At 52.8% G+C, this 25,597-nt stretch overlaps 1 protein-coding gene across 2 annotated transcripts in view; it reads right to left on the reverse strand.

Moving 5' to 3' along the window:
* The window catches only part of PPP6R2 (protein phosphatase 6 regulatory subunit 2), an 84,197-nt gene that overhangs the window by 24,006 nt on the left and 34,594 nt on the right, over positions 1-25,597 (reverse strand). For both annotated transcript variants that reach the window (XM_005533795.3, XM_014262275.2), the window contains exons 3-12: positions 24,127-24,372; positions 19,628-19,814; positions 16,654-16,791; positions 15,030-15,095; positions 14,105-14,217; positions 11,279-11,392; positions 7,701-7,827; positions 5,640-5,792; positions 4,708-4,938; positions 840-904 (exon numbers count right to left, since the gene is read on the reverse strand). In XM_005533795.3, coding sequence (XP_005533852.2) covers positions 840-904; positions 4,708-4,938; positions 5,640-5,792; positions 7,701-7,827; positions 11,279-11,392; positions 14,105-14,217; positions 15,030-15,095; positions 16,654-16,791; positions 19,628-19,814; positions 24,127-24,353 — 1,421 coding nt within the window. In that variant the 5' untranslated portion in view covers positions 24,354-24,372. The remainder of the gene's footprint in view (positions 1-839; positions 905-4,707; positions 4,939-5,639; positions 5,793-7,700; positions 7,828-11,278; positions 11,393-14,104; positions 14,218-15,029; positions 15,096-16,653; positions 16,792-19,627; positions 19,815-24,126; positions 24,373-25,597) is intronic.

The raw sequence follows: 25,597 nt of genomic DNA on the forward strand, positions 1-25,597 counted from the left end.
TCCCCATTTTTTTCCCTTCCGATCAGATTTTTCCCAGTGTGGAAAAGTGGAACTCTCTGCTGGGACATAGGGATGAGCTCCGGCTCCTTCTGGTTTAATCAGGAAAACTCCCAAGCAGCACCCAGGGATATTTTTGGTGCCCGGGGATATTTTTGGTCCTCCAGATCTGGGCAAGGAAATGCCCAGCAAAATTCCTTATGTGGATGAGGGGCTGTAAAAAGGACCAAAAACCCCAAAAAACCCAAATTAAACCAAGCAAAAAAAAATGTAATCCAGACCTCAAGCCTCCAATTCTGGCCTAAACCATGACAGTGAAGCCACCAGGAGCTCAAAATAGAGAGTGAGGACCAAACACTGAGCTGGGCGTGGAAATTGAAGCCTGCAGAAGATTTCTACTTTGATTTCTTAGTTTTTTAAAAAATATTTGGTTCTTATCAGCCCGATCAGCACAAAATCCGAAGGGTTTATAAAGCTAAAATAGGAAATCCAGGGCAGAAATGCTTGGCCACCCCAACTTAAAACAGTTTTCTTCTCCAGGGAGAATAGAATTATGCATTTAAAACAAAACAAAACGAAAAAAAAAAGAGAATGAAGGAAGTGAATATTCCATGGGATTCCCTGAGAAAGGAAAGCAGCAGACTGAGGTGCTGGGACGAGGTGTTGGGAACATCCCTAAAAGCCATCACACCTTCAAATCCTGTCTGTTTGGGAATTTGGCTTGTCAGCACGCAAACCACCCCGGCTCCAAATCCCAACCAAAACCCAAGTCTGTCTGGACACCGCTGAACTGGGAATTCTCCAAGAACATTATCCCAAGTCAATCTGCAGCAATTCCTTACTGGATTTTGTCATTGGCTTCCCAGGCGTCCAATATCCTCTGCACCAGGCAGCACTTCTGGAACAGCTGTGCGGAAAAGGAGAATGGTTGGGATTTTCCAGAGGAGAAATGTGGATCCTCCTGCTCCTCCCCTCGTTCCTCCCCAGCAGATCAAACCTCAGCCCTTCCCCAGGAGCCCCGGCTCCTTCCTGGTTATTTCCCAAGGATCCCAGCAGATCCCAGCAGCAGGAATTAAAGGAATTCAAGGAATTAATGAAAGGAATTCAAGGAATTCAAGGAATTAATTAAAGGAATTAAAGGAATTCAAGGAATTAATGAAAGGAATTAAAGGAATTAATGAAAGGAATTAATTAAAGGAATGAAAGGAATGAAAGGAATTAAAGGAATTAATGAAAGGAATTAAAGGAATTAATGAAAGGAATTAAAGGAATTAATTAAAGTTATTAATTAAAGGAATTAAAGGAATTAAAGGAATTAAAGGAATTAATTAAAGGAATTAAAGGAATTAATGAAAGGAATGAAAGGAATTCAAGGAATTAATGAAAGGAATTAAAGGAATTCAAGGAATTAATGAAAGGAATTAAAGGAATTCAAGGAATTAATGAAAGGAATTAAAGGAATTAAAGGAATTAATGAAAGGAATTAAAGGAATTAAAGGAATTAATTAAAGGAATTAAAGGAATTAAAGGAATTAATGAAAGGAATGAAAGGAATTAAAGGAATTAATTAAAGGAATGAAAGGAATTAAAGGAATTAATTAAAGGAATGAAAGGAATTAAAGGAATTAAAGGAATTAAAGGAATTAATTAAAGGAATTAAAGGAATTAATGAAAGGAATTAAAGGAATTAAAGGAATTAATGAAAGGAATTAAAGGAATTAAAGGAATTAATGAAAGGAATGAAAGGAATTAAAGGAATTAATTAAAGGAATTAAAGGAATTAAAGGAATTAAAGGAATTAATGAAAGGAATTAAAGGAATTAAAGGAATTAATGAAAGGAATTAAAGGAATTAAAGGAATTAATGAAAGGAATTAAAGGAATTAATTAAAGGAATTAAAGGAATTAATGAAAGGAATGAAAGGAATTAAAGGAATTAATGAAAGGAATTAAAGGAATTAAAGGAATTAATGAAAGGAATTAAAGGAATTAAAGGAATTAATGAAAGGAATTAAAGGAATTCAAGGAATTCAAGGAATTAATGAAAGGAATTCAAGGAATTCAAGGAATTAATGAAAGGAATTAAAGGAATTAAAGGAATTAATGAAAGGAATTAAAGGAATTAAAGGAATTAATGAAAGGAATGAAAGGAATGAAAGGAATTAATTAAAGGAATTAAAGGAATTAATTAAAGGAATGAAAGGAATTAAAGGAATTAATGAAAGGAATTAAAGGAATTAAAGGAATTAATGAAAGGAATTAAAGGAATTAAAGGAATTAATTAAAGGAATTAAAGGAATTAAAGGAATTAATTAAAGGAATGAAAGGAATGAAAGGAATTAATGAAAGGAATTAAAGGAATTAAAGGAATTAAAGGAATTAAAGGAATTAATTAAAGGAATTAAAGGAATTAAAGAAAGGAATGAAAGGAATTAAAGGAATTAATGAAAGGAATGAAAGGAATTCAAGGAATTAATGAAAGGAATTAAAGGAATTCAAGGAATTAATGAAAGGAATTAAAGGAATTAAAGGAATTAATGAAAGGAATTAAAGGAATTACAGGAATTAATTAAAGGAATGAAAGGAATTAAAGGAATTAATGAAAGGAATGAAAGGAATGAAAGGAATTAATGAAAGGAATGAAAGGAATTAAAGGAATTAATGAAAGGAATTAAAGGAATTCAAGGAATTAATGAAAGGAATTAAAGGAATTAAAGGAATTAATGAAAGGAATTAAAGGAATTAATGAAAGGAATTAAAGGAATTAAAGTTATTAATTAAAGGAATTAAAGGAATTAAAGGAATTAAAGGAATTAAAGGAATTAATGAAAGGAAATAAAGGAATTAAAGAAAGGAATTAAAGGAATTAAAGGAATTAATGAAAGGAATGAAAGGAATGAAAGGAATTAATGAAAGGAATGAAAGGAATGAAAGGAATTAATGAAAGGAATTAAAGGAATTAAAGCCCTGCCAGGCGTCACTCCGAGGCCTGGCCACTAACAGCTGGAATGTTCTTGGCTGGTTTTTTTTTTTCCAAAATTTATAGTAATTTTTACTAAAAAAAAAAATGGAATTTTAAGAATAAATGGGGATGATTTTAATAAATAGCAAGGGATTCACGGGGCCATTAAACGAGGGGAGTTTTAATGGGATGTCGCAAACAAAAGCGAACACAGCTCCACGAGAACCACCCCAAATGATAATAAATAGTAATAAAGCCCACTAAATACAGGTAATAAATAATAATTAATATTAATAAAGCTCATAAAAATTGGTAATAAACAATGAAATTCACTAAAAAATGGCAATAAATTATAACAAAACCCACTGAAAATTACATATAATTTATATACATATAAAAATTTATATTTATATACATATAAAAATAAGTAACAAAAAATTCAAACTGAGCCAAGTGCCTGCTCTGCAACAGCCCAGCCCAGAGACCCCTGGAGACCCCAGCCCCACCTCAGGGATCCCTGGAGACCCCAGCCCCACCTCAGGGACCCCTGGAGACCCCAGCCCCAGCTCAGGGATCCCTGGAGACCCCAGCCCCATCTCAGGGACCCCTGGAGACCCCAGCCCCACCTCAGGGACCCCTGGAGACCCCAGCCCCATCTCAGGGACCCCTGGAGACCCCAGCCCCATCTCAGGGACCCCTGGAGACCCCAGCTCAGGGATCCCTGGAGACCCCAGCCCAGCTCAGGGATCCCTGGAGACCCCAGCCCCAGCTCAGGGATCCCTGGAGACCCCAGCCCCATCTCAGGGACCCCTGGTGACCCCATCTCAGGGATCCCTGGTGACCCCAGCCCCACCTCAGGGATCCCTGGAGACCCCAGCCCATCTCAGGGACCCCTGGTGACCCCAGCCCCAGCCCAGAGACCCCTGGAGACCCCAGCCCCATCTCAGGGACCCCTGGTGACCCCATCTCAGGGATCCCTGGAGCCCCCAGCCGCACCCAGGGACCCCTGGAGACCCCAGCCCCACCTCAGGGACCCCTGGAGACCCCAGCCCCATCTCAGGGATCCCTGGTGACCCCAGCCCTGCCCAGCTCTCACGTGGGTGACCCCAGCCCAGCCCAGAGACCCCTGGAGACCCCAGCCCCATCTCAGGGACCCCTGGAGACCCCAGCCCCATCTCAGAGATCCCTGGTGACCCCAGCCCCAGCTCAGGGACCCCTGGAGACCCCAGCCCCAGCTCAGGGACCCCTGGAGACCCCAGCCCCACCTCAGGGACCCCTGGAGACCCCAGCCCCACCTCAGGGATCCCTGGAGACCCCAGCCCCATCTCAGGGATCCCTGGTGACCCCAGCCCCAGCTCAGGGACCCCTGGTGACCCCAGCCCCACCTCAGGGATCCCTGGAGACCCCAGCCCCATCTCAGGGACCCCTGGTGACCCCAGCCCCATCTCCGGGGCCCCTGGTGACCCCAGCCCCACCTCAGGGATCCCTGGTGACCCCAGCCCCATCTCAGGGATCCCTGGAGACCCCAGCCCCATCTCAGGGACCCCTGGTGACCCCAGCCCAGCTCTCACGTGGGTGACCCCAGCCCCAGCTCAGGGACCCCTGGTGACCCCAGCCCAGCTCTCATGTGGGTGACCCCAGCCCCAGCTCAGGGACCCCTGGTGACCCCAGCCCAGCCCAGCTCCCACGTGGGTGACCCCAGCCCCATCTCAGGGACCCCTGGAGACCCCAGCCCAGCCCAGCTCTCACGTGGGTGACCATGACGTTCTCGGTGGCTCCGGCCGGGGGCTCTGAGGGCTCCGTGGGCTCCGTGGGCTCCGCTGGCTCCGGGGCCGCGTTCCCGCTCGGAGCTTCCTCTTTGCTGCCCGGCTCCCCCGGGCTGGGCTTCCCCTCGTGCACAGAGTGGGACAGGATGGCTGCTATGGACAGCTCCACTTGGAAATGCAAAAAGTTATTCCACGTGTATTTAAAAAATAAATCCTGGAGGAGAAATGAGAGATGGAAGAGTTTACTCGGGATAAATCTTCCTGGTTTTAATGATCAATGACATCAGGGATCTCTAAGGATCCTCCCAACTCAACCCATGCCAGGATTCTGGGACTCTGGGATATTAAATTGTTGCCCAAGGTGTTGTTTGATCATCAATTCCACTCAAACAGTTTTCCTGCCACACGCCAGCAGCCACTGCTGGCTGGGCTCTGCATTCCCAGGGTGCTCAGTCTGTTGGGAAATCAGTGAATATTCCCAATAAATGGAACACTTGGGAATCCTCTCCCAGCACAGACACACTGAATGAAATAACTCCGCTGGGGCTGAAGGAATCCTAGGAAAAACAGGAACTGAATCATTGCTAAGGATGGAATTAATTCCCTTAAGGTTGCCCAGGTTCTGGGAGGCCCTTCCCAGCCCCAGGGATCCTGGGAGAAAATTAATCTCTCAGCGTTCCAGGAGCTCACACACACAGCACAGACTGTTTCACACCTTCTCCACAGAACTGACGCGGAATTGGAAGCGTGGGGCTCAGTCCAAAACCCCAAACAGTCGGATTTGGATGGCAAAAGCTCCTGCAGGGATCTGCTCCTCGCCGGAGCAGGTAAGGGAAATAACAGGACTTTGTCCCCCTGGCAGAGAAGGGACCCCACAGCCCGTCCCCGCTCCCCGAGAGGCCCCTGGATACTCACAAGTAGCAAGTCCATGGTGCCGAGCCTGCAGAGCTCGTGGTTGATGCTGGGGGTGTTGGTGTGCAGCAGCGCCGTGATCAGCCGCGAGCCGTGCAGCCGCGCGTTGCCCAGAGGCTCCTCCAGCACTCCCAGCGTGGTCAGGATGGCCGGTTTCTGAGGAGCAGGGATGCCAGTCAGGGAAGGACAACGTTCCCTCAGCACACGTGTGTCAGGGCTCTGCTCCACAGTGCCCAGAGCCTCGGCTGTTCAGCTCCATCTCTCCCGGGGGAAGAACTGCCCAGGGAGGGAGCAGAGCCCTGGAACACTGCCCAGGGAGGGGGCAGAGCCCTGGGACCACTGCCCAGGGAGGGAGCAGAGCCCTGGAAGTGCTGCCCAGGGAGGGGACAGAGCCCTGGGACCACTGCCCAGGGAGGGAGCAGAGCCCTGGAAGTGCTGCCCAGGGAGGGAGCAGAGCCCTGGAAGTGCTGCCCAGGGAGGGAGCAGAGCCCTGGAAGTGCTGCCCAGGGAGGGGGCAGAGCCCTGGAAGTGCTGCCCAGGGAGGGGGCAGAGCCCTAGAACACTGCCCAGGGAGGGAGCAGAGCCCTGGAAGTGCTGCCCATGGAGGGGGCAGAGCCCTGGAACACTGCCCAGGGAGGGAGCAGAGCCCTGGAACACTGCCCAGGGAGGGGGCAGAGCCCTAGAACACTGCCCAGGGAGGGAGCAGAGCCCTGGAAGTGCTGCCCAGGGAGGGAGCAGAGCCCTGGGACACTGCCCATGGAGGGGGCAGAGCCCTGGAAGTGCTGCCCATGGAGGGAGCAGAGCCCTGGAAGTGCTGCCCAGGGAGGGAGCAGAGCCCTGGGAGCGCTGCCCAGGGAGGGGGCAGAGCCCCCCAACTCTGCAGACATCCCAAAGCCAGCCAGATGTGTCCCTGTCACCTGCTCCAGGTGACCCTGCCCTGCCCAGAGAACCCCAGCTGCTCTGGGATTCTCAGATCTACCAGAACTCTCTCATTTCAGGACTGTTCTCAGCAGGGAAACCCAAACCACCTTCCCAAGAGGACGGCTCTGGGGCCACCAGGTGATCTGACTGCCAGATCAGAAGATTAAAATCCAACTATCCACTGCAAGTTCTTTTCTCTCCATCCCTGCCCATCTCCACTCAGTCCCCCACTCCCAAAGATTTCCCTGAACACAACCCTCAGATTCCTGCTGCACATTCCTGCTGCACATTCCTGCTGCAGATTCCTGCTGCACATTCCTGCTGCGGAATCCTGCTGCGGATTCCTGCTGCACATTCCTGCTGCACATTCCTGCTGCGGATTCCTGCTGCGGATTCCTGCTGCGGAATCCTGCTGTGGATTCCTGCTGCGGATTCCTGCTGCGGATTCCTGCTGCACATTCCTGCTGCAGATTCCTGCTGCACATTCCTGCTGCGGAATCCTGCTGCGGATTCCTGCTGCACATTCCTGCTGTAGATTCCTGCTGCGGATTCCTGCTGCGGATTCCTGCTGCGGATTCCTGCTGCGGAATCCTGCTGTGGATTCCTGCTGCGGATTCCTGCTGAGGATTCCTGCTGCGGATTCCTGCTGCACATTCCTGCTGTGGATTCCTGCTGCACATTCCCGCTGCACATTCCTGCTGCACATTCCCGCTGCACATTCCTGCTGTGGATTCCTGCTGCACATTCCTGCTGTGGATTCCTGCTGCACATTCCTGCTGCACATTCCTGCTGTGGATTCCTGCTGCACATTCCTGCTGTGGATTCCTGCTGTGGATTCCTGCTGCGGATTCCTGCTGCACATTCCTGCTGCACATTCCTGCTGCGGAATCCTGCTGAGGATTCCTGCTGCGGAATCCTGCTGCACATTCCTGCTGCGGAATCCTGCTGCGGATTCCTGCTGCGGATTCCTGCTGCGGAATCCTGCTGCAGATTCCTGCTGCACATTCCCGCTGCAGAATCCTGCTGCAGATTCCTGCTGCCTCATGGCTGCACACCCGAGTTACAGAACGTGTGTGCGGGTTTCCCCTCCCGGCCGCGTGTCCAGGCTGGAGCTGTGTGGGCTGCCGGGAATGCCGGCTGTACCTTGGGCGGGCGCAGCAGCAGCTGGTGGAAGTCCTTGAGCCGGGGCTCGATGCCGTGCAAGATGCTGCTGTTGACAGCGTAAGACCTCTCGAATCCCTGAGTGTACGAGTCCATCAGGCCTTCCACTCTGAGGGGACACCGGGATTCACTCGGGGTTCACTCGCAATTCCCTCTTCCCATTCATCACCAGGGTCCCCAGGGTCCCAATCCCAGCTGGGATTCTGGGATTTTATGACATTAAACCATTGCCCAACTCGGTGTTTAATCAGCAATTCCACTAAAACCATTTTCCTTCCTGGAAACCATTTTCCTTCCTTCCCATTCTTTCATTCCTGGTTACCCCAGCTATCCCAGTTACCCCAGTTACCCCGGCTATCCCAGTTACCCCGGCTATCCCAGTTACCCCAGTTACCCCAGCTATCCCAGTTACCCCAGTTACCCCGGCTATCCCAGTTACCCCGGCTATCCCAGTTACCCCAGTTACCGCGGCTATCCCAGTTACCCCGGCTATCCCAGTTACCCCGGCTATCCCAGTTACCCCAGTTACCGCGGCTATCCCAGTTACCCCAGCTATCCCAGTTATCCCAGTTACCCCAGCTATCCCAGTTACCCCAGCTATCCCAGTTACCCCAGTTACCCCAGTTACCCCAGCTATCCCAGTTACCCCAGTTATCCCAGTTATCCCAGTTACCCCAGCTATCCCAGTTACCCCAGCTATCCCAGTTACCCCAGTTACCGCGGCTATCCCAGTTACCCCAGTTACCCCAGTTACCCCAGTTACCCCGGCTATCCCAGTTACCCCAGTTATCCCAGTTACCCCAGTTACCCCAGCTATCCCAGTTACCCCAGTTACCGCGGCTATCCCAGTTACCCCAGTTACCCCGGCTATCCCAGTTACCCCAGCTATCCCAGTCATCCCACTTACCCCAGCTATCCCAGTTATCCCAGTTACCCCAGTTACCCCAGCTATCCCAGTTACCCCAGCTATCCCAGTTACCCCAGTTACCCCAGCTATCCCAGTTACCCCAGCTATCCCAGTTACCCCGGCTATCCCAGTTACCCCAGTTACCCCAGCTATCCCAGTTACCCCAGTTACCCTGGTTCCCCCAGTTACCCCAGTTACCCCAGCTATCCCAGTTACCCCGGTTACCCCAGCTATCCCAGTTACCCCAGTTACCCCGGTTACCCCAGTTACCCCAGCTATCCCAGTTACCCCAGCTATCCCAGTTACCCCAGTTACCCCAGTTACCCCAGCTATCCCAGTTACCCCAGCTATCCCAGTTACCCCAGTTACCCCAGCTAGCCCAGTTATCCCAGCTATCCCAGCTATCCCAGTTATCCCAGCTATCCCAGTTACCCCAGTTACCCCAGTTACCCCAGCTATCCCAGCTATCCCAGTTACCCCAGCTATCCCAGCTACCCCAGTTATCCCAGTTACCCCAGCTATCCCAGTTACCCCAGCTATCCCAGTTATCCCGGTTACCCCAGCTATCCCAGTTACCCCAGTTACCCCAGCTATCCCAGTTACCCCAGTTACCCCAGCTATCCCAGTTACCCCAGCTATCCCAGCTATCCCAGTTACCCCAGCTATCCCAGTTATCCCGGTTACCCCAGCTATCCCAGTTACCCCAGTTACCCCAGCTATCCCAGTTACCCCAGCTATCCCAGTTACCCCAGCTATCCCAGTTACCCCAGTTACCCCAGTTACCCCAGTTACCCCAGCTATCCCAGTTATCCCAGTTACCCCGGTTACCCCAGTTACTCCAGCTATCCCAGTTATCCCAGTTACCCCAGTTACTCCCGCTATCCCAGTTACCCCAGTTACCCCAGCTATCCCAGTTACCCCAGCTATCCCAGTTACCCCAGTTACCCCAGCTATCCCAGTTACCCCAGCTATCCCAGTTATCCCAGTTACCCCAGCTATCCCAGCTATCCCAGTTACCCCAGCTATCCCAGTTACCCCAGCTATCCCAGTTACCCCAGTTACCCCAGTTACCCCAGCTATCCCAGTTACCCCAGTTACCCCAGCTATCCCAGTTACCCCAGTTACCCCAGTTACCCCAGTTACCCCAGCTATCCCAGTTACCCCAGTTACCCCAGTTACCCCAGTTACCCCAGCTATCCCAGTTACCCCAGTTACCCCAGTTACCCCAGCTATCCCAGTTACCCCAGTTACCCCAGTTACCCCAGCTATCCCAGTTACCCCAGTTACCCCAGTTACCCCAGCTATCCCAGTTACCCCAGTTACCCCAGCTATCCCAGTTACACCAGTTACCCGTTACCCCAGCTATCCCAGTTACCCCAGTTACCCCAGTTACCCCAGCTATCCCAGTTACCCCAGCTATCCCAGTTACCCCAGCTACCCCAGTTACCCCAGCTATCCCAGTTACCCCAGTTACCCCAGCTATCCCAGTTACACCAGTTACCCCAGTTACCCCAGCTATCCCAGTTACCCCAGTTACCCCAGTTACCCCAGCTACCCCAGCTATCCCAGTTACCCCAGTTACCCCAGCTATCCCAGTTACCCCAGCTATCCCAGTTACCCCAGTTACCCCAGTTACCCCAGTTACCCCAGCTATCCCAGTTACCCCAGCTATCCCAGTTACCCCAGCTATCCCAGTTACCCCAGTTACCCCAGTTACCCCAGCTATCCCAGCTATCCCAGTTATCCCAGCTATCCCAGTTACCCCAGCTATCCCAGTTACCCCAGTTACCCCAGCTATCCCAGCTATCCCAGTTATCCCAGCTATCCCAGTTACCCCCGTTACCCCAGCTATCCCAGTTACCCCAGCTATCCCAGCTATCCCAGTTACCCCAGTTATCCCAGCTATCCCAGTTACCCCAGTTACCCCAGTTACCCCAGCTATCCCAGTTACCCCAGCTATCCCAGTTACCCCAGTTACCCCAGCTATCCCAGTTACCCCAGTTACCCCAGTTACCCCAGTTACCCCAGCTATCCCAGCTATCCCAGCTATCCCAGTTACCCCAGTTACCCCAGCTATCCCAGTTACCCCAGTTACCCCAGCTATCCCAGTTACCCCAGTTACCCCAGCTATCCCAGTTACCCCAGCTATCCCAGTTACCCCAGTTACCCCAGCTATCCCAGTTACCCCAGTTACCCCAGCTATCCCAGTTACCCCAGTTACCCCAGTTACCCCAGCTATCCCAGTTACCCCAGTTACCCCAGCTATCCCAGTTACCCCAGTTACCCCAGTTACCCCAGCTATCCCAGTTACCCCAGTTACCCCAGTTACCCCAGCTATCCCAGTTACCCCAGTTACCCCAGCTATCCCAGTTACCCCAGTTACCCCAGTTACCCCAGCTATCCCAGTTACCCCAGTTACCCCAGCTATCCCAGCTATCCCAGTTACCCCAGTTACCCCAGTTACCCCAGCTATCCCAGTTACCCCAGCTATCCCAGTTACCCCAGCTATCCCAGTTACCCCAGTTACCCCAGCTATCCCAGTTACCCCAGCTATCCCAGTTACCCCAGTTACCCCAGTTACCCCAGCTATCCCAGTTACCCCAGTTACCCCAGTTACCCCAGCTGCCCCGCCTACCCCGGCGGTCCCGCTCACCCGGAGCGCCGCGTTTCCAGCAGCGTCAGGAGCACCTGGGTTCCGTTGACGATGCAGGTCTCGCTCTGCTCCCCGTCGAACATGTTGCTGAGGAGCTGCTCCACGCACTCCTGCCTGGGGACACAGCGGGGTCACTCACAGGGGGCACCCACGGCCAGGGAAGGTCCCGCTCTTCCCGCTGCTCTGCGCCGGGAGCAGGGAATGACGGGGGAGGAACGCGAGGCCAGCCCTGCTCCCCAGCTCCGGTTCCCCACCACACGTCAGCTCTGTCCCTCCCCAAAAGCCAGCCCTCGGGAATTCCCTTCCCTGGTCCCACATCCAGCCAAACCCGGCATCCCTGAGCTCACAGCCCGATCCCCACTGCTTTCTAACATTGCAAAAAGTCTCCTTGCCATGGGTATAGATAAAATACGAGACAAAAATGTAAAAAACAGCTGAATAATTCATGAGGGAGGATTATTTGAATAAGGAGCATCTAAATACCCTCAGTCAGCAGAGCAGGGGACGCAGAGGCAGGAAAAGGAGTCAATTCCTGTAATGAATCAAATTCCCTTTCTTGCACCCAACCAGCAGCTCCTGAACCGGGATTTGGGGCTCATTCCCTGATCCCACCTCCTTCATGCTGCTCATTCATTCCTGACTCAGGGATGATAAAAGTTACCCAAAACCCAAAACGTCGCTGTAATGGTTGGAAAATCTGCCAGGAAGGGAAATGAGCTTTGTGACCTCCAGCAGAAAGGGAAGAGAAGGAAAATAATCCCTTTGCCCAAAATGCTCCTTTATTTTTAGCAGGAATTCTGGAGATGGTTCCTGGAAGTGCAGGGTCCCACAGCCCTCTCCAAAAACACCAAGAAAGCCTAAAATTACCAAAAAAGTCTGGAAGTGCCTCGTCTTCCATGGCCATCACCCCTCCCAGAGCCCCCGTGAAAGGCCCTGGGATTCCCAGGGGGAATGACAGAGCTGCAATCCCATCTCTGACACAAAGGAGAGGCCACAGGCCCCAGTCAGGGCTGGGATCTCCAGTGCCCCCAGCTCCAGAGCCCAACAGCAGCAGCACCTGGAGCTGCTGGGGAGAGCCCAGGGGAGACCCCGGAGCTGCTCCAGGCCTGGAGCCCCTCAGTTCCCAGGGATCCAGCCTGGGAGAGCTGGGAATGTTCCCCTGGAGAGGAGAAGGGTCCAGGGAGAGCTTCCAGAACGTTCCAGAGCCTGAAGGGGCTCCAGGAGAGCTGGGAATGTTCCCCTGGAGAGGAGAAGGATGCAGGGAGAGCTCAGAGCCCCTGCAGGGCCTGAAGGGGCTCCAGGAGAGCTGGGAATGTTCCCCTGGAGAGGAGAAGGGTCCAGGGAGAGCTCAGAGCCCCTGCAGGGCCTGAAGGGGCTCCAGGAGAGCTGCAGAGGGACTGGGACAGGGCTGCAGGGCCAGGAGCCAGGGAATGGCTCCCAGTGCCAGAGGACAGGGCTGGATGTTGGGAATTGGGAATTGGGAATTGCTGGCTGGGCTGGAATTGCCAGAGCAGCTGTGGCTGCCCCTGGATCCCTGGCAGTGGCCAAGGCCAGGCTGGAGCCTGGGGCTGGGAGCAGCCTGGGCCAGTGGGAGGTGTCCCTGCCATGGCAGGGGGGCACTGGGGGGGCTCAGGGGTCCCTTCCATCCCAAACCATTCCGGGATTCCATGAAAAGTCAACACTTCCCCAGCACAGGATCCTGTCAGGCCATGGCACAAAGGCTGGATCTACCTCATTCCTGCAGGAGCAGTGAGGGAAATGAAGGATACATGGAAGTGCAGCAGGTTCTGGCAGGGGCAGAGCTCCAAGGCAAGCCCAGGATGGTCCCAGTGGCTTCCCAGTACTGGGGTGATCCACATCCCATTCCCACCTTCACACTGGCTCCTGTCCCAGGAATTATCCCACAGTCATGGAGGAACTGACAGCCATGGATCAGGAGAAAAGATCCCCAGTGCCACCTAAATTCAGAGCCCTGGGTGGACACAAATATCTCAGGGGAACTGGGAGCCCCAGTCCCTTCCATGGCTCCATCCAGCCCTTTCCTGACAAAATGTCACCTCCAGGCCCAACAGAGCCTTTTTTAGTTTCAGTCTCCTGGAGAATATCCCAGAGTTTTCAGTTTGCAGCAGTGATATGAAGCAGAAAACACAGGACATAAATAATTGAATGTTCATTGCAAAGAGCAAAGGAACAACAGCAGGATGGAGCAAAACTGGAAAAATCAACATTTCTGGTACACACTGAACGTTATCTGGGAAATCATGGAATCCTGGGATGGTTTGGGATGGAAGGGACCCCCGAGCCCCCCCAGTGCCCCCCTGCCATGGCAGGGACACCTCCCACTGGCCCAGGCTGCTCCCAGCCCCAGGCTCCAGCCTGGCCTTGGCCACTGCCAGGGATCCAGGGGCAGCCACAGCTGCTCTGGCAATTCCAGCCCAGCCAGCAATTCCCAATTCCCAATTCCCAATTCCCAACATCCAGCCCTGTCCTCTGGCAGTGGATGTCGTTCCCCTTGTCCTGCCACTCCAGTTCTGGATGAACAATCCCCCTCTGGCTTCCTTTGGGATCACTTCAGACCCTGAAGGTGCTGTGAGGTCCCCACAGAACCCTCCCTTCTCCAGGCTGAAGTCCCTGGGTCTTTGCCTCACGCTGAAGGGGTGCTTTGGGCTCCCTGACCCCCTCTCCTGCCCCTGGACAGAGCCCCAAACCCCAAATCCCTGAAGAGGCCGTTCATTCAGTGCTGCTCCTGCTCCAGAGGAACATCCCTGCTCTGCCTGCTCCCTGCACAGCGATCCAGGAGCCAGCCCCAGTGCCCCCAGTACTCACGATTCCAGTGCTGTGAGAAGTGGATCCGGCTCTGGGACATCCTGGAGCTGAGTGCTCTGGTCTCTGCTCAGCCTGATGATGTCACACAGGGTCTGGGAAGCGTTGGATTGCCTCTGGAAACGGGGACAGGAGTGGTGTCAGCGCCAGGGCCAAGCCTGGCCAGGCTGGGAATGCTCCAGCTGGGATCAATCCCATTCCTGCTCCCCCTGGAGTTACTCAGTGCTGGACACTCCTGGAGCAGCAGCACCAACAGGTTGCACTCAGAGGAGATTGGCCCAAACGCGACCATCAAGAGCAGCTCAGGGATGAGGATTCCTCTCTCTCTCCTCAATCCTGCTAACCGGCACATTCCTAACACAAGCATTCCATCCTTCCTCACACTGCTCTCTTCCTGCTGGAGAGAACCCTTCACCGTTTAACTCCTGGGGATCAAAAGGTTTTCCAGGGGTGTCTGAGGAATTCATCACCCAAAGCCCCTCTGGAGCTGCTGTGCCTCAGCACCTGCTCCAACACAAATCCACGGGGATGTTCCCAGCTCTCCTCTCACAGAGGGAACTTTGCCTGGGATGAGCTGAGGGTATCGGGCTCAGAGAACTGCATTTTCTGGACTTTAAAACTGAATTCCCACTTGGGGCTAAAAAGATTTGAAAATGGCATAAAGTGGCTGATTTTAAAGGATCTTCCAGGAACAGCAGGTTCCTCCCTAACCCCACTGTCTGTAGGTTTGAGATGAACCAAGGCAGCAGAACCAAGGAACTGCGAGTAAAAGAAGTCAAAAGCCGATGAAACCACTCCAAAACCCCAGATCTGGTGCTGAGCAGAGGACGGCACATCCCAAGGCCATCCCCAGGCCACACGGAAAACAGAAATCTCCAGGACCCTGCAGGACCCAGCACCCCAAATCCCCAGCCCTGGTGCCACTCACATCCTCGTCCTGGCTCGAATGGATCAGCTCCACGAGTCTCTGGATAATCCTGGCTTCATTCAGCCACTGCAGGGAAAAGAGGAGGAGAGAAAATCCTCGTTGGATGTCCAGGAGCTCAGATCGAGAGGAGCTCTGGGAAGCTCTGCAGGAAGGGGAAGCCCTTCCTTCCCTCTCCTAATTCCATCCCTGAGGTGGGGACAGGGATGGATTTGGATTTGCATCAGCACGGATGGGGATGGATTAGGATTTGCCTCCTGCCATGGAACGAACACTCAGACCCTCTGGAAAACATGGAATGCTCCAGGGTCAAACAGCTCATCTGAGCAGCGGTGGCAGAACCCCCACCACATTCTCCCAGCAGCTCCTGCTCTTCCTGCTGCTCACAATTCCTCCTCCTGCCAGATGTTGGAACAGCTGTCACCGCACCTTCACCTTGCTCCACCAGTTCCTGTTCTCCATGCAAACCATTCCCTAGCTCCCTTTCCAGCCCAGGCAATCCAGGAATGTCCTCTCCAAAGCTTCCCTTCCACTCCTCCAGCCCAGCCCCACCTGCAGCCTCAGCCCCTCATCTCCACCCGTTTCCATTCACATCCCACTCCTGTTCCATGAAAACAGCTGATGTGTGACATCCCCCAAACTCATCCCAACAATGCCCAAACTCAGCTGCCTCGGCAATGAGAAAACTTCCATTACAAGGAAAAACATTTCCAGGGATGGGTCTGGGACCCCTCGGCTGCCGAGGCAGACCGGAGGAGCTGGGAATGTTCCCCTGGAGAGGAGAAGGGTCCAGGGAGAGCTTCCAGAACGTTCCAGGGCCTGAAGGGGCTCCAGGAGAGCTGGGAATGTTCCCCTGGAGAGGAGAAGGGTCCAGGGAGAGCTTCCAGAACGTTCCAGGGCCTGAAGGGGCTCCAGGAGAGCTGGGAATGTTCCCCTGGAGAGGAGAAGGGTCCAGGGAGAGCTCAGAGCCCCTGCAGGGCCTGAAGGGGCTCCAGGAGAGCTGCAGAGGGACTGGGACAGGGCTGCAGGGCCAGGAGCCAGGGAATGGCTCCCAGTGCCAGAGGACAGGGCTGGATGTTGGGAATTGGGAATTGGGAATTGCTGGCTGGGCTGGAATTGCCAGAGCAGCTGTGGCTGCCCCTGGATCCCTGGCAGTGGCCAAGGCCAGGCTGGAGCCTGGGGCTGGGAGCAGCCTGGGCCAGTGGGAGGTGTCCCTGCCATGGCAGGGGGGCACTGGGGGGGCTCGGGGCTCCCCTCTATCCCAAATCATTCCAGGACTCCCTGATTCTATGATTCCTTGAACACGGTATGGAATTAAGACTAATTCCCAATCAATGTCTGAATTTCTGAACACTGGGAAGAATTCAGATTCCCATTCTCCAAGCTCTCCAGGTGGACTAAAAAGAAGTTGCTCCATAGAAAAGTGAGTGGGAACCCCTTTGGTGCCAGAAGTGAGCCAGGCCGCTGCCCTGGAGCCACAATGGGGCTGAGGGACCCCAGGGAGAGACTCCAGCCCTGGGAATGGGAGCTGCCAGAGAGGGGGATCAGCTCCTGGGACCAAACACCCACAAACCCCATTTGTCCCGAGCCAGGCAGGGACAGGGGCTGGGAGAGGCTTGGCCCTCACATTGAGCACGTCCTGGCGCAGCGCCGTGGGCTCCACGCAGCTGATGAGGCGCAGCAGCAGGTCCATCATGGCAGAGGTGTCGATGTGCTTTAGCACCAGGCTCAGGAACTTGTCCTTTTTCCTCAAAAATGAGATCACCTGTGGAAAGACGAGCCCGCATCAGCTGCCAACGGGACACGCAACTCCCTCACAGCCCCCTCAGAGTCCCCTCACAAATCCTTCACAACTCCCTCAGAACTCCCTCACATCCCCGTCATGGCTCCCTCACAAATCCCCCGCAACTCCCTCACGGCTCCTTCACGGCTCCCTCACAGCTCCCTCACAAATCCCTCACATCTCCCTCACATCTCCCTCACATCTCCCTCCCATCTCCCTCACATCTCCCTCACATCTCCCTCACATCTCCCTCCCATCTCCCTCACACCTCCCTCCCATCTCCCTCCCATCTCCCTCCCATCTCCCACCCATCTCCCTCACATCTCCCTCCCATCTCCCTCACATCTCCCTCACATCTCCCTCCCATCTCCCTCACACCTCCCTCACACCTCCCTCACATCTCCCTCACGGCTCCCTCACATCTCCCTCACATCTCCCTCACATCTCCCTCACATCTCCCTCACATCTCCCTCACATCTCCCTCACGGCCCCCTCACAAATCCCTCACATCTCCCTCACATCTCCCTCACATCTCCCTCACAGTTCCCTCACATCTCCCTCACATCTCCCTCCCATCTCCCTCACGGCCCCCTCACATCTCCCTTCCATCTCCCTCCCATCTCCCTCCCATCTCCCTCCCATCTCCCTCACATCTCCCTCACATCTCCCTCACATCTCCCTCCCATCTCCCTCCCATCTCCCTCACACCTCCCTCCCATCTCCCTCACATCTCCCTCATGGCTCCCTCACATCTCCCTCACATCTCCCTCACATCTCCCTCACATCTCCCTCACATCTCCCTCACATCTCCCTCACGGCCCCCTCACAAATCCCTCACCATCTCCCTCACATCTCCCTCACATCTCCCTCACATCTCCCTCACATCTCCCTCACAAATCCCTCACATCTCCCTCACATCTCCCTCACATCTCCCTCACGGCCCCCTCACAAATCCCTCACATCTCCCTCACATCTCCCTCACATCTCCCTCACAGTTCCCTCACATCTCCCTCCCATCTCCCTCCCATCTCCCTCACATCTCCCTCACATCTCCCTCATGGCTCCCTCACATCTCCCTCCCATCTCCCTCCCATCTCCCTCCCATCTCCCTCACATCTCCCTCATGGCTCCCTCACATCTCCCTCCCATCTCCCTCCCATCTCCCTCACATCTCCCTCACGGCTCCCTCCCATCTCCCTCCCATCTCCCTCCCATCTCCCTCACATCTCCCTCACGGCTCCCTCACATCTCCCTCACATCTCCCTCACATCTCCCTCACATCTCCCTCATGGCTCCCTCACATCTCCCTCACATCTCCCTCACATCTCCCTCACATCTCCCTCACGGCCCCCTCACAAATCCCTCACATCTCCCTCTCATCTCCCTCCCATCTCCCTCCCATCTCCCTCACAAATCCCTCACATCTCCCTCCCATCTCCCTCACACCTCCCTCCCCTCTCCCTCCCATCTCCCTCCCATCTCCCTCCCATCTCCCTCCCATCTCCCTCACATCTCCCTCCCATCTCCCTCACATCTCCCTCACCTCTCCCTCACGGCTCCCTCCCATCTCCCTCACATCTCCCTCACATCTCCCTCACATCTCCCTCACGGCCCCCTCACAAATCCCTCACATCTCCCTCTCATCTCCCTCCCATCTCCCTCCCATCTCCCTCACATCTCCCTCACATCTCCCTCACATCTCCCTCACATCTCCCTCCCATCTCCCTCACATCTCCCTCCCATCTCCCTCACATCTCCCTCCCATCTCCCTCCCATCTCCCTCCCATCTCCCTCCCATCTCCCTCCCATCTCCCTCACATCTCCCTCACATCTCCCTCACATCTCCCTCACATCTCCCTCACAAATCCCTCACGGCTCCCTCACGGCTCCCTCACATCTCCCTCACATCTCCCTCACGGCTCCCTCACATCTCCCTCACGGCTCCCTCACGGCTCCCTCACATCTCCCTCACATCTCCCTCACATCTCCCTCACATCTCCCTCACAAATCCCTCACATCTCCCTCACATCTCCCTCACATCTCCCTCACATCTCCCTCACATCTCCCTCACATCTCCCTCACAAATCCCTCACATCTCCCTCACATCTCCCTCACATCTCCCTCACATCTCCCTCACATCTCCCTCACATCTCCCTCACAGCTCCCTCACAGCTCCCTCACGGCTCCCTCACATCTCCCTCACATCTCCCTCACAAATTCCCCTCAGCTCTCCCACAGCTCCCGGAGCTTCTCCTTTGTGTCTCAACCACCGACCTTGGTTTGGGAACCCTCCAGGGAACACGGGAATGATTCTCATTCCAAGGCAACACCAAATCAGATCTTTTCAGCCAACTTTTCTACCCTCCCGAAGCCATGGGAATAAGTGAAGCTGGGGAATTTTCCTTTCCTCTCAAGCTCCCTACCAGGCAGCTTTTATAAACCTCAGTATTTACTGGGATGTGAATATTCCTGAATCCCTGTTCAGCCCATGCCTCAGCAGTCCTTCCATAAGGATAAGCCTGAGGCCTTGTTTATGGATTGGGATGACTCTGATAATCCTCAAAACGCCCTGGTATGAAAAGTGAAGCTTTAGCTGTGCCATGGGGATATCCTGGCTGTGGCAGACCCCAACCCAAAACTCCGCTAAGAGTCTGTCCACAGCAGCATCTCACTGCACTGAGGAATTCTGAGAACTTCCCAGAGACTCCGTTTCACCTCCGAGCTTAAACCCAACTCCAGGAATACCATGAGCTCACAGCAAGGACACGACACCGGCAGAGCTGGAGAATTCCCTGGACGGGACAGATCCCATCCCTACCTGTTCTGTTTTCCGTGCAATGAGGTTCCCGATGGTCTTGCTGAAGAAGCTGGCGAGGAGGGGGTTCAGGGGGGGCTCGTGGTCCAGGAAGTCGTAGAGGATGTTGAGCAGGGTCTCGTCCCCACCCAGTTTGTCGTTGATCTGCGGCACGTCCGAGGTCAGCAGCTCGCAGGCCGTGTTGGGATACCTGCAGTGACACACCCGGAGCGACCACAGGTGAGATGGAAACTCCCTGGAGATCTGCCCTCTGCAAAGCTCTCAGAGTGAAGGAGTTCCAGGGTGGCCAGGGTGGCACAGGCTGCCCAGAGCAGCTGTGGCTGCCCCTGGATCCCTGGCAGTGGCCAAGGCCAGGCTGGAGCCTGGGGCTGGGAGCAGCCTGGGCCAGTGGGAGGTGTCCCTGCCATGGCAGGGGGGCACTGGGGGGGCTCGGGGGTCCCTTCCATCCCACCCACGACTGACTCCCTGTGCTGAGGACACTTCCCACAATGGGTCATTACTGATTTGTGACCAAACCAGGTTTCTACACCACGATCTTTCCCGGTCTCTGCACTCTTCACAAGCCACTAAAACACTTCCAGGCCAGTTGGGAGCTTTGACCCTTTCCCTGCACCATTCCCTTCCCCAGCAGCCTCCTCCTGTTCTTGCAGTTCCAGCCCTGAGGGTTCCAAATGCCCCCCAGGCCCCGCTGCTGCTGCTGCAGCCGTGGTGCTGTCCCAGGAGCTGAGGATGTCACTGTCATCACCCCAGAGGGACATTCCAGCCCTTCCATCCCTTCCAGCCCCGAGGGGACACCAGGACTCATTCATTTCTCCTTTTCCTGGCTCACTCCATGCAAAAAACACCCACAACTCCTAGAGATCTGCGTGTGGAGCCTCCCTGGGACACACATCCCATGGACCCAAGGGAAATGGGAGCTCTCCTGTCCCAGCAGGTTCTGCTCCTGCAGCTCTCACAGCCCCGGGTGTGATCCAACCCTCACCATTCCCATTCTGGCACCACAGCCCAGCCCTGGAGGATTCCAGGCTGCAGGGAGCTCCCCTCACCCGAACTCCCCCTCGGACCCCTGGAAGCTGAGCTTCCCTCACCCCTGGAACCAGCAGTTCATTGGCAGATCCAAGATTCACACTCTGCTTTCCTTCTCCAGCCTCCTTTCAGGTGTTTAATTCCACAAGTTCTCCTTGGATGAGGATTGACTGGGCACTTTTCCTCTTTGCAGTTTCTCCTCTGAACTTTATGAACCTCCATCCCACTGTTTCAGCTGGATGATCCCCTCTCCACACATCCTGAGCCCCAGATCCTTCCAAAGCTATCGAGTTTCTCCCTGTCCCACTCCACAAACTTTCAGAACCTTTCCTGAAGAGCCAAAAGTGGGATTCCATCTGGATTTACACAGAGTTCATTCTTCCTGCTCAGCCTTTATTTACCCCAAAAGCTCCCCTTGTTTCTAATGAGCTCAAACCCTCCTTCCCCTCTCCAGGCTTTGGAGACGCTTCTGGGCCTGCTCTGCCTGGGAGTCCCAAGTGCTGCCAAGAAAATGCTCCATGAACATCAGCCCTCGGAGTCCCAGTGGGAATTTCCTTCTTGAAACCTCTGTCCTTGTCCCCCCTTCCCTCATTCTTTTCCTGCTTGGTTTCAGTCAGGGAATCCCGGGATGGTTTGGGATGGAAGGGACCCCCGAGCCCCCCCAGTGCCCCCCTGCCATGGCAGGGACACCTCCCACTGGCCCAGGCTGCTCCCAGCCCCAGGCTCCAGCCTGGCCTTGGCCACTGCCAGGGATCCAGGGGCAGCCACAGCTGCTCTGGCAATTCCAGCCCAGCCAGCAATTCCCAATTCCCAATTCCCAACATCCAGCCCTGTCCTCTGGCACTGGGAGCCATTCCCTGGCTCCTGGCCCTGCAGCCCTGTCCCAGTCCCTCTGCAGCTCTCCTGGAGCCCCTTCAGGCCCTGCAGGGGCTCTGAGCTCTCCCTGGACCCTTCTCCTCTCCAGGGGAACATTCCCAGCTCTCCTGGAGCCCCTTCAGGCCCTGGAACGTTCTGGAAGCTCTCCCTGGATCCTCCTCTTTTCCAGGGGAACATTCCCAGCTCTCCTGGAGCCCCTTCAGGCCCTGGAACGTTCTGGAAGCTCTCCCTGGATCCTCCTCTTTTCCAGGGGAACATTCCCAGCTCTCCCACCCAGGCTGGAGCCCTGGGAGCAGCTCCTCCGGACTTGCTCCAGGTCCTTCTCCTGCTGGCCCAGGGCTGGGGCAGCTCTGCAGGTGGGTCCCAAACTCACCTTTCAGAGCAGGATCCCTGCACAGCAGGCACAGGATATTCCAAATTATTACCCCACATATTCCCAGGCATTCACTCACCTGGGAACAGCCACCTCACACCGTTATCAACTCTCACCCAAAACCTGACCTGAACATCTCTGTGCCGTTCCATCAACACCAACCCAGCCCTGATCCATTCCCGCCAGGAAAAACCTGCCCAGTTTTATTTATTTATAGTCAGAGCAGCCTTTTATTTTTATATAAACTTCACAAAGGCAAACAAACTCCCCAAATGTCAATATTTTTGAGTATACATTTGGTTAAAAAACGCACAAAAACAACTTTGGTGAGAAGGAAATCCCCGTGAGGAGCTCAGCGTGGTCTGAGCAGAGGCAGGGCCTGCCCAGAGCTGTTGATCCCTGAAATCAGCAGGATTTGGACATGCAGCATACTGAAAATATCCCAAATTTTATTCATTTTCCAGCTCACCTTGTTCTGTGGGATTGGAAACCCACTGAGTTCAGAGATTTCTACCTCTTGTGCTTCCCTTTCCTATAAAAACCTACCCAAGGGGCTTCGGATTTTGAGGGAACAGCAGGGTAGGATTTCTTGGAGACATTATTTGGGATAGGATTATTTTTGGACATTATTTGAGATTTGAGTATCTGATACATTATTTGAATTATGTTTTTTTTGCAGACATTATTTGAAATATCTGAGACATTATTTGAATTATGGTTTTTTTTGCAGACATTATTTGAAATAGGATTTTTTTATTTTTTGGACATTATTCGAGATTTGAGTATCTGAGACATTATTTGAATTATGTTTTTTTTTGCAGACATTATTTGAAATGGGATTTTTTAATTTTTGGACATAATATTTGAGATTTGAATATCTGAGACATTATCTGAATTATGTTTTTTTGCAGACATTATTTGAAATATCTGAGACATTATCTGAATTATGTTTTTTTGCAGACATTATTTGAAATATCTGAGACATTATTTGAATTATGTTTTTTTTTGCAGACATTATTTGAAATAGGATTTTTTTATTTTTTGGACATTATTTGAGATTTGAGTATCTGACACATTACTTGAGTTATGTTTTTTTGCAGACATTATTTGAAATAGGATTTTTTAATTTTTGGACATAATATTTGAGATTTGAAATATCTGAGACATTATCTGAATTATGTTTTTTTGCAGACATTATTTGAAATATCTGAGACATTATCTGAATTATGGTTTTTTTTTGCAGACATTATTTGAAATAGGATTTTTTTATTTTTTGGACATTATTTGAGATTTGAGTATCTGATACATTATTTGAATTATGTTTTTTTGCAGACATTATTTGAAATATCTGAGACATTATCTGAATTATGGTTTTTTTTTGCAGACATTATTTGAAATATCTGAGACATTATCTGAATTATGTTTTTTTTTGCAGACATTATTTGAAATAGGATTTTTTATTTTTTGGACATAATATTTGAGATTTGAATATCTGACACATTACTTGAGCTATGGTTTTTTTGCAGACATTATTTGAAATAGGATTTTTCAATATTTGGACATGATTTGAGATTTGAATATCTGAGACATTATCTGAATTATGTTTTTTTGCAGACATTATTTGAAATATCTGAGACATTATCTGAATTATGTTTTTTTGCAGACATTATTTGAAATATCTGAGACATTATCTGAATTATGTTTTTTTGCAGACATTATTTGAAATAGCTGAGACATTATCTGAATTATGTTTTTTTGCAGACATTATTTGAAATAGGATTTTTTTATTTTTTGGACATAATATTTGAGATTTGAATATCTAACACATTACTTGAGCTATGGTTTTTTTGCAGACATTATTTGAAATAGGATTTTTCAATATTTGGACATGATTTGAGATTTGAATATCTGAGACATTATCTGAATTACGTTTTTTTGCAGACATTATTTGAAATATCTGAGACATTATCTGAATTACGTTTTTTTTTGCAGACATTATTTAAAATAGGAATTTTTTTTTTTGGAGACCAACTCAATGTTAAACCACCAAAACCAAAGCAACAAATCCTGACGATTCCCTGCAAACCCCAAATGCTGGAACACCCCCAGAGCTCCAAGCCTGCCCCCCCCGGGAGGTGGCAGTGGGGACAGCAGCCAGGTGGAATCTCTGTGTCCACCCCGGGATCCCTGCTGGGACATCCCGGGGCAGCAGGGATCCAATACCTACTTGAATCGGACCTTCTCGTCCATGTCCACGGGGGGCTCGTGGGTGATGAGGGTGACCAGCTGCTCCATGCACTGCTGCTGGCACAGGAAGTCCAGCAGCCGCCGGTTCTGGGCCTTGCATTCCTGCAGGACGTCATCCTCGTCCATCAGCTCCTCCAGGGTCACATCCTCCTTGTCCAGCAGCTTGTCCACGTGTGACGTTGTGTTCAAATCAAACTTCCAGAACATGGTGATGGGACACGACTGGCTGGGGGCGGGAAAGCACCGGTTACTGCTCCACACCTGACATGGCTTATCATGGAACCCCTGAGGCTGGAGAAGACCTGAGATCACCCAGTTCCACCATCCACCCCATCCATTCCCACCCCGTGGCCTCAAGTGCCACATCCACACGTTTTTTGAACACTTCCAGGATGGGGCCTCCACCTCTGCCCTGAGCAGCCCATCCAGTGCTTTCCAACCCTCCTGGGGAAGGAATCTCCCAAAAATCCACCTGAGCCCATCCTGGCCCAGCCTGAGCCTGTCCTGGCCCACCCTGAGCCTGTCCTGGCCCATCCTGAGCCTGTCCTGGCCCAGCCTGAGCCTGTCCTGGCCCATCCTGAGCCTGTCCTGGCCCAGCCTGAGCCTGTCCTGGCCCACCCTGAGCCTGTCCTGGCCCATCCTGAGCCTGTCCTGGCCCAGCCTGAGCCTGTCCTGGCCCAGCCTGAGCCTGTCCTGGCCCACCCTGAGCCTGTCCTGGCCCATCCTGAGCCTGTCCTGGCCCACCCTGAGCCTGTCCTGGCCCACCCTGAGCCTGTCCTGGCCCATCCTGAGCCTGTCCTGGCCCATCCTGAGCCTGTCCTGGCCCACCCTGAGCCTGTCCTGGCCCACCCTGAGCCTGTCCTGGCCCATCCTGAGCCTGTCCTGGCCCAGCCTGAGCCTGTCCTGGCCCAGCCTGAGCCTGTCCTGGCCCAGCCTGAGCCTGTCCTGGCCCAGCCTGAGCCTGTCCTGGCCCAGCCTGAGCCTGTCCTGGCCCAGCCTGAGGCCGTTCCCTCTCCTCCTGTCCCTGTTCCTGGCAGCACAGCCCGACCCCCCGGCTGTCCCCTCCTGCCAGGGACTTGTGCAGAGCCACAAGGTCCCCCTGATCCCCCTTTGCTCCAGGCTGAGCCCCTTCCCAGCTCCCAGAGCTGTTCCTGGGGCTCCAGAACCTTCCCAGCTCCCAGAGCTGTTCCTGGGGCTCCAGAACCTTCCCAGCTCCCAGAGCTGTTCCTGGGGCTCCAGAACCTTCCCAGCTCCGTTCCCTGGATGTTCCCCCTCAGGGTCTTTCCTGGGGCACTGCACATTGAATCCCCCAATTCCATCCACTCCTAACCCAACCTTTCTTTGCCCTTCAGTTATCCCAATTTTTCTCTGTGTGAGTTCTATTAATGATGTTTTTCCACTCTGCTTTCCCAATCCCTGGAATTCTGGAAAAGCTGTGAGTTACACCAAAC

This window comes from Pseudopodoces humilis, chromosome 5, assembly GCF_049639895.1.
Source record: "Pseudopodoces humilis isolate 2021_Gansu_Grassland_sample_001 chromosome 5, ASM4963989v1, whole genome shotgun sequence".
Taxonomy (NCBI): domain Eukaryota; kingdom Metazoa; phylum Chordata; class Aves; order Passeriformes; family Paridae; genus Pseudopodoces; species Pseudopodoces humilis.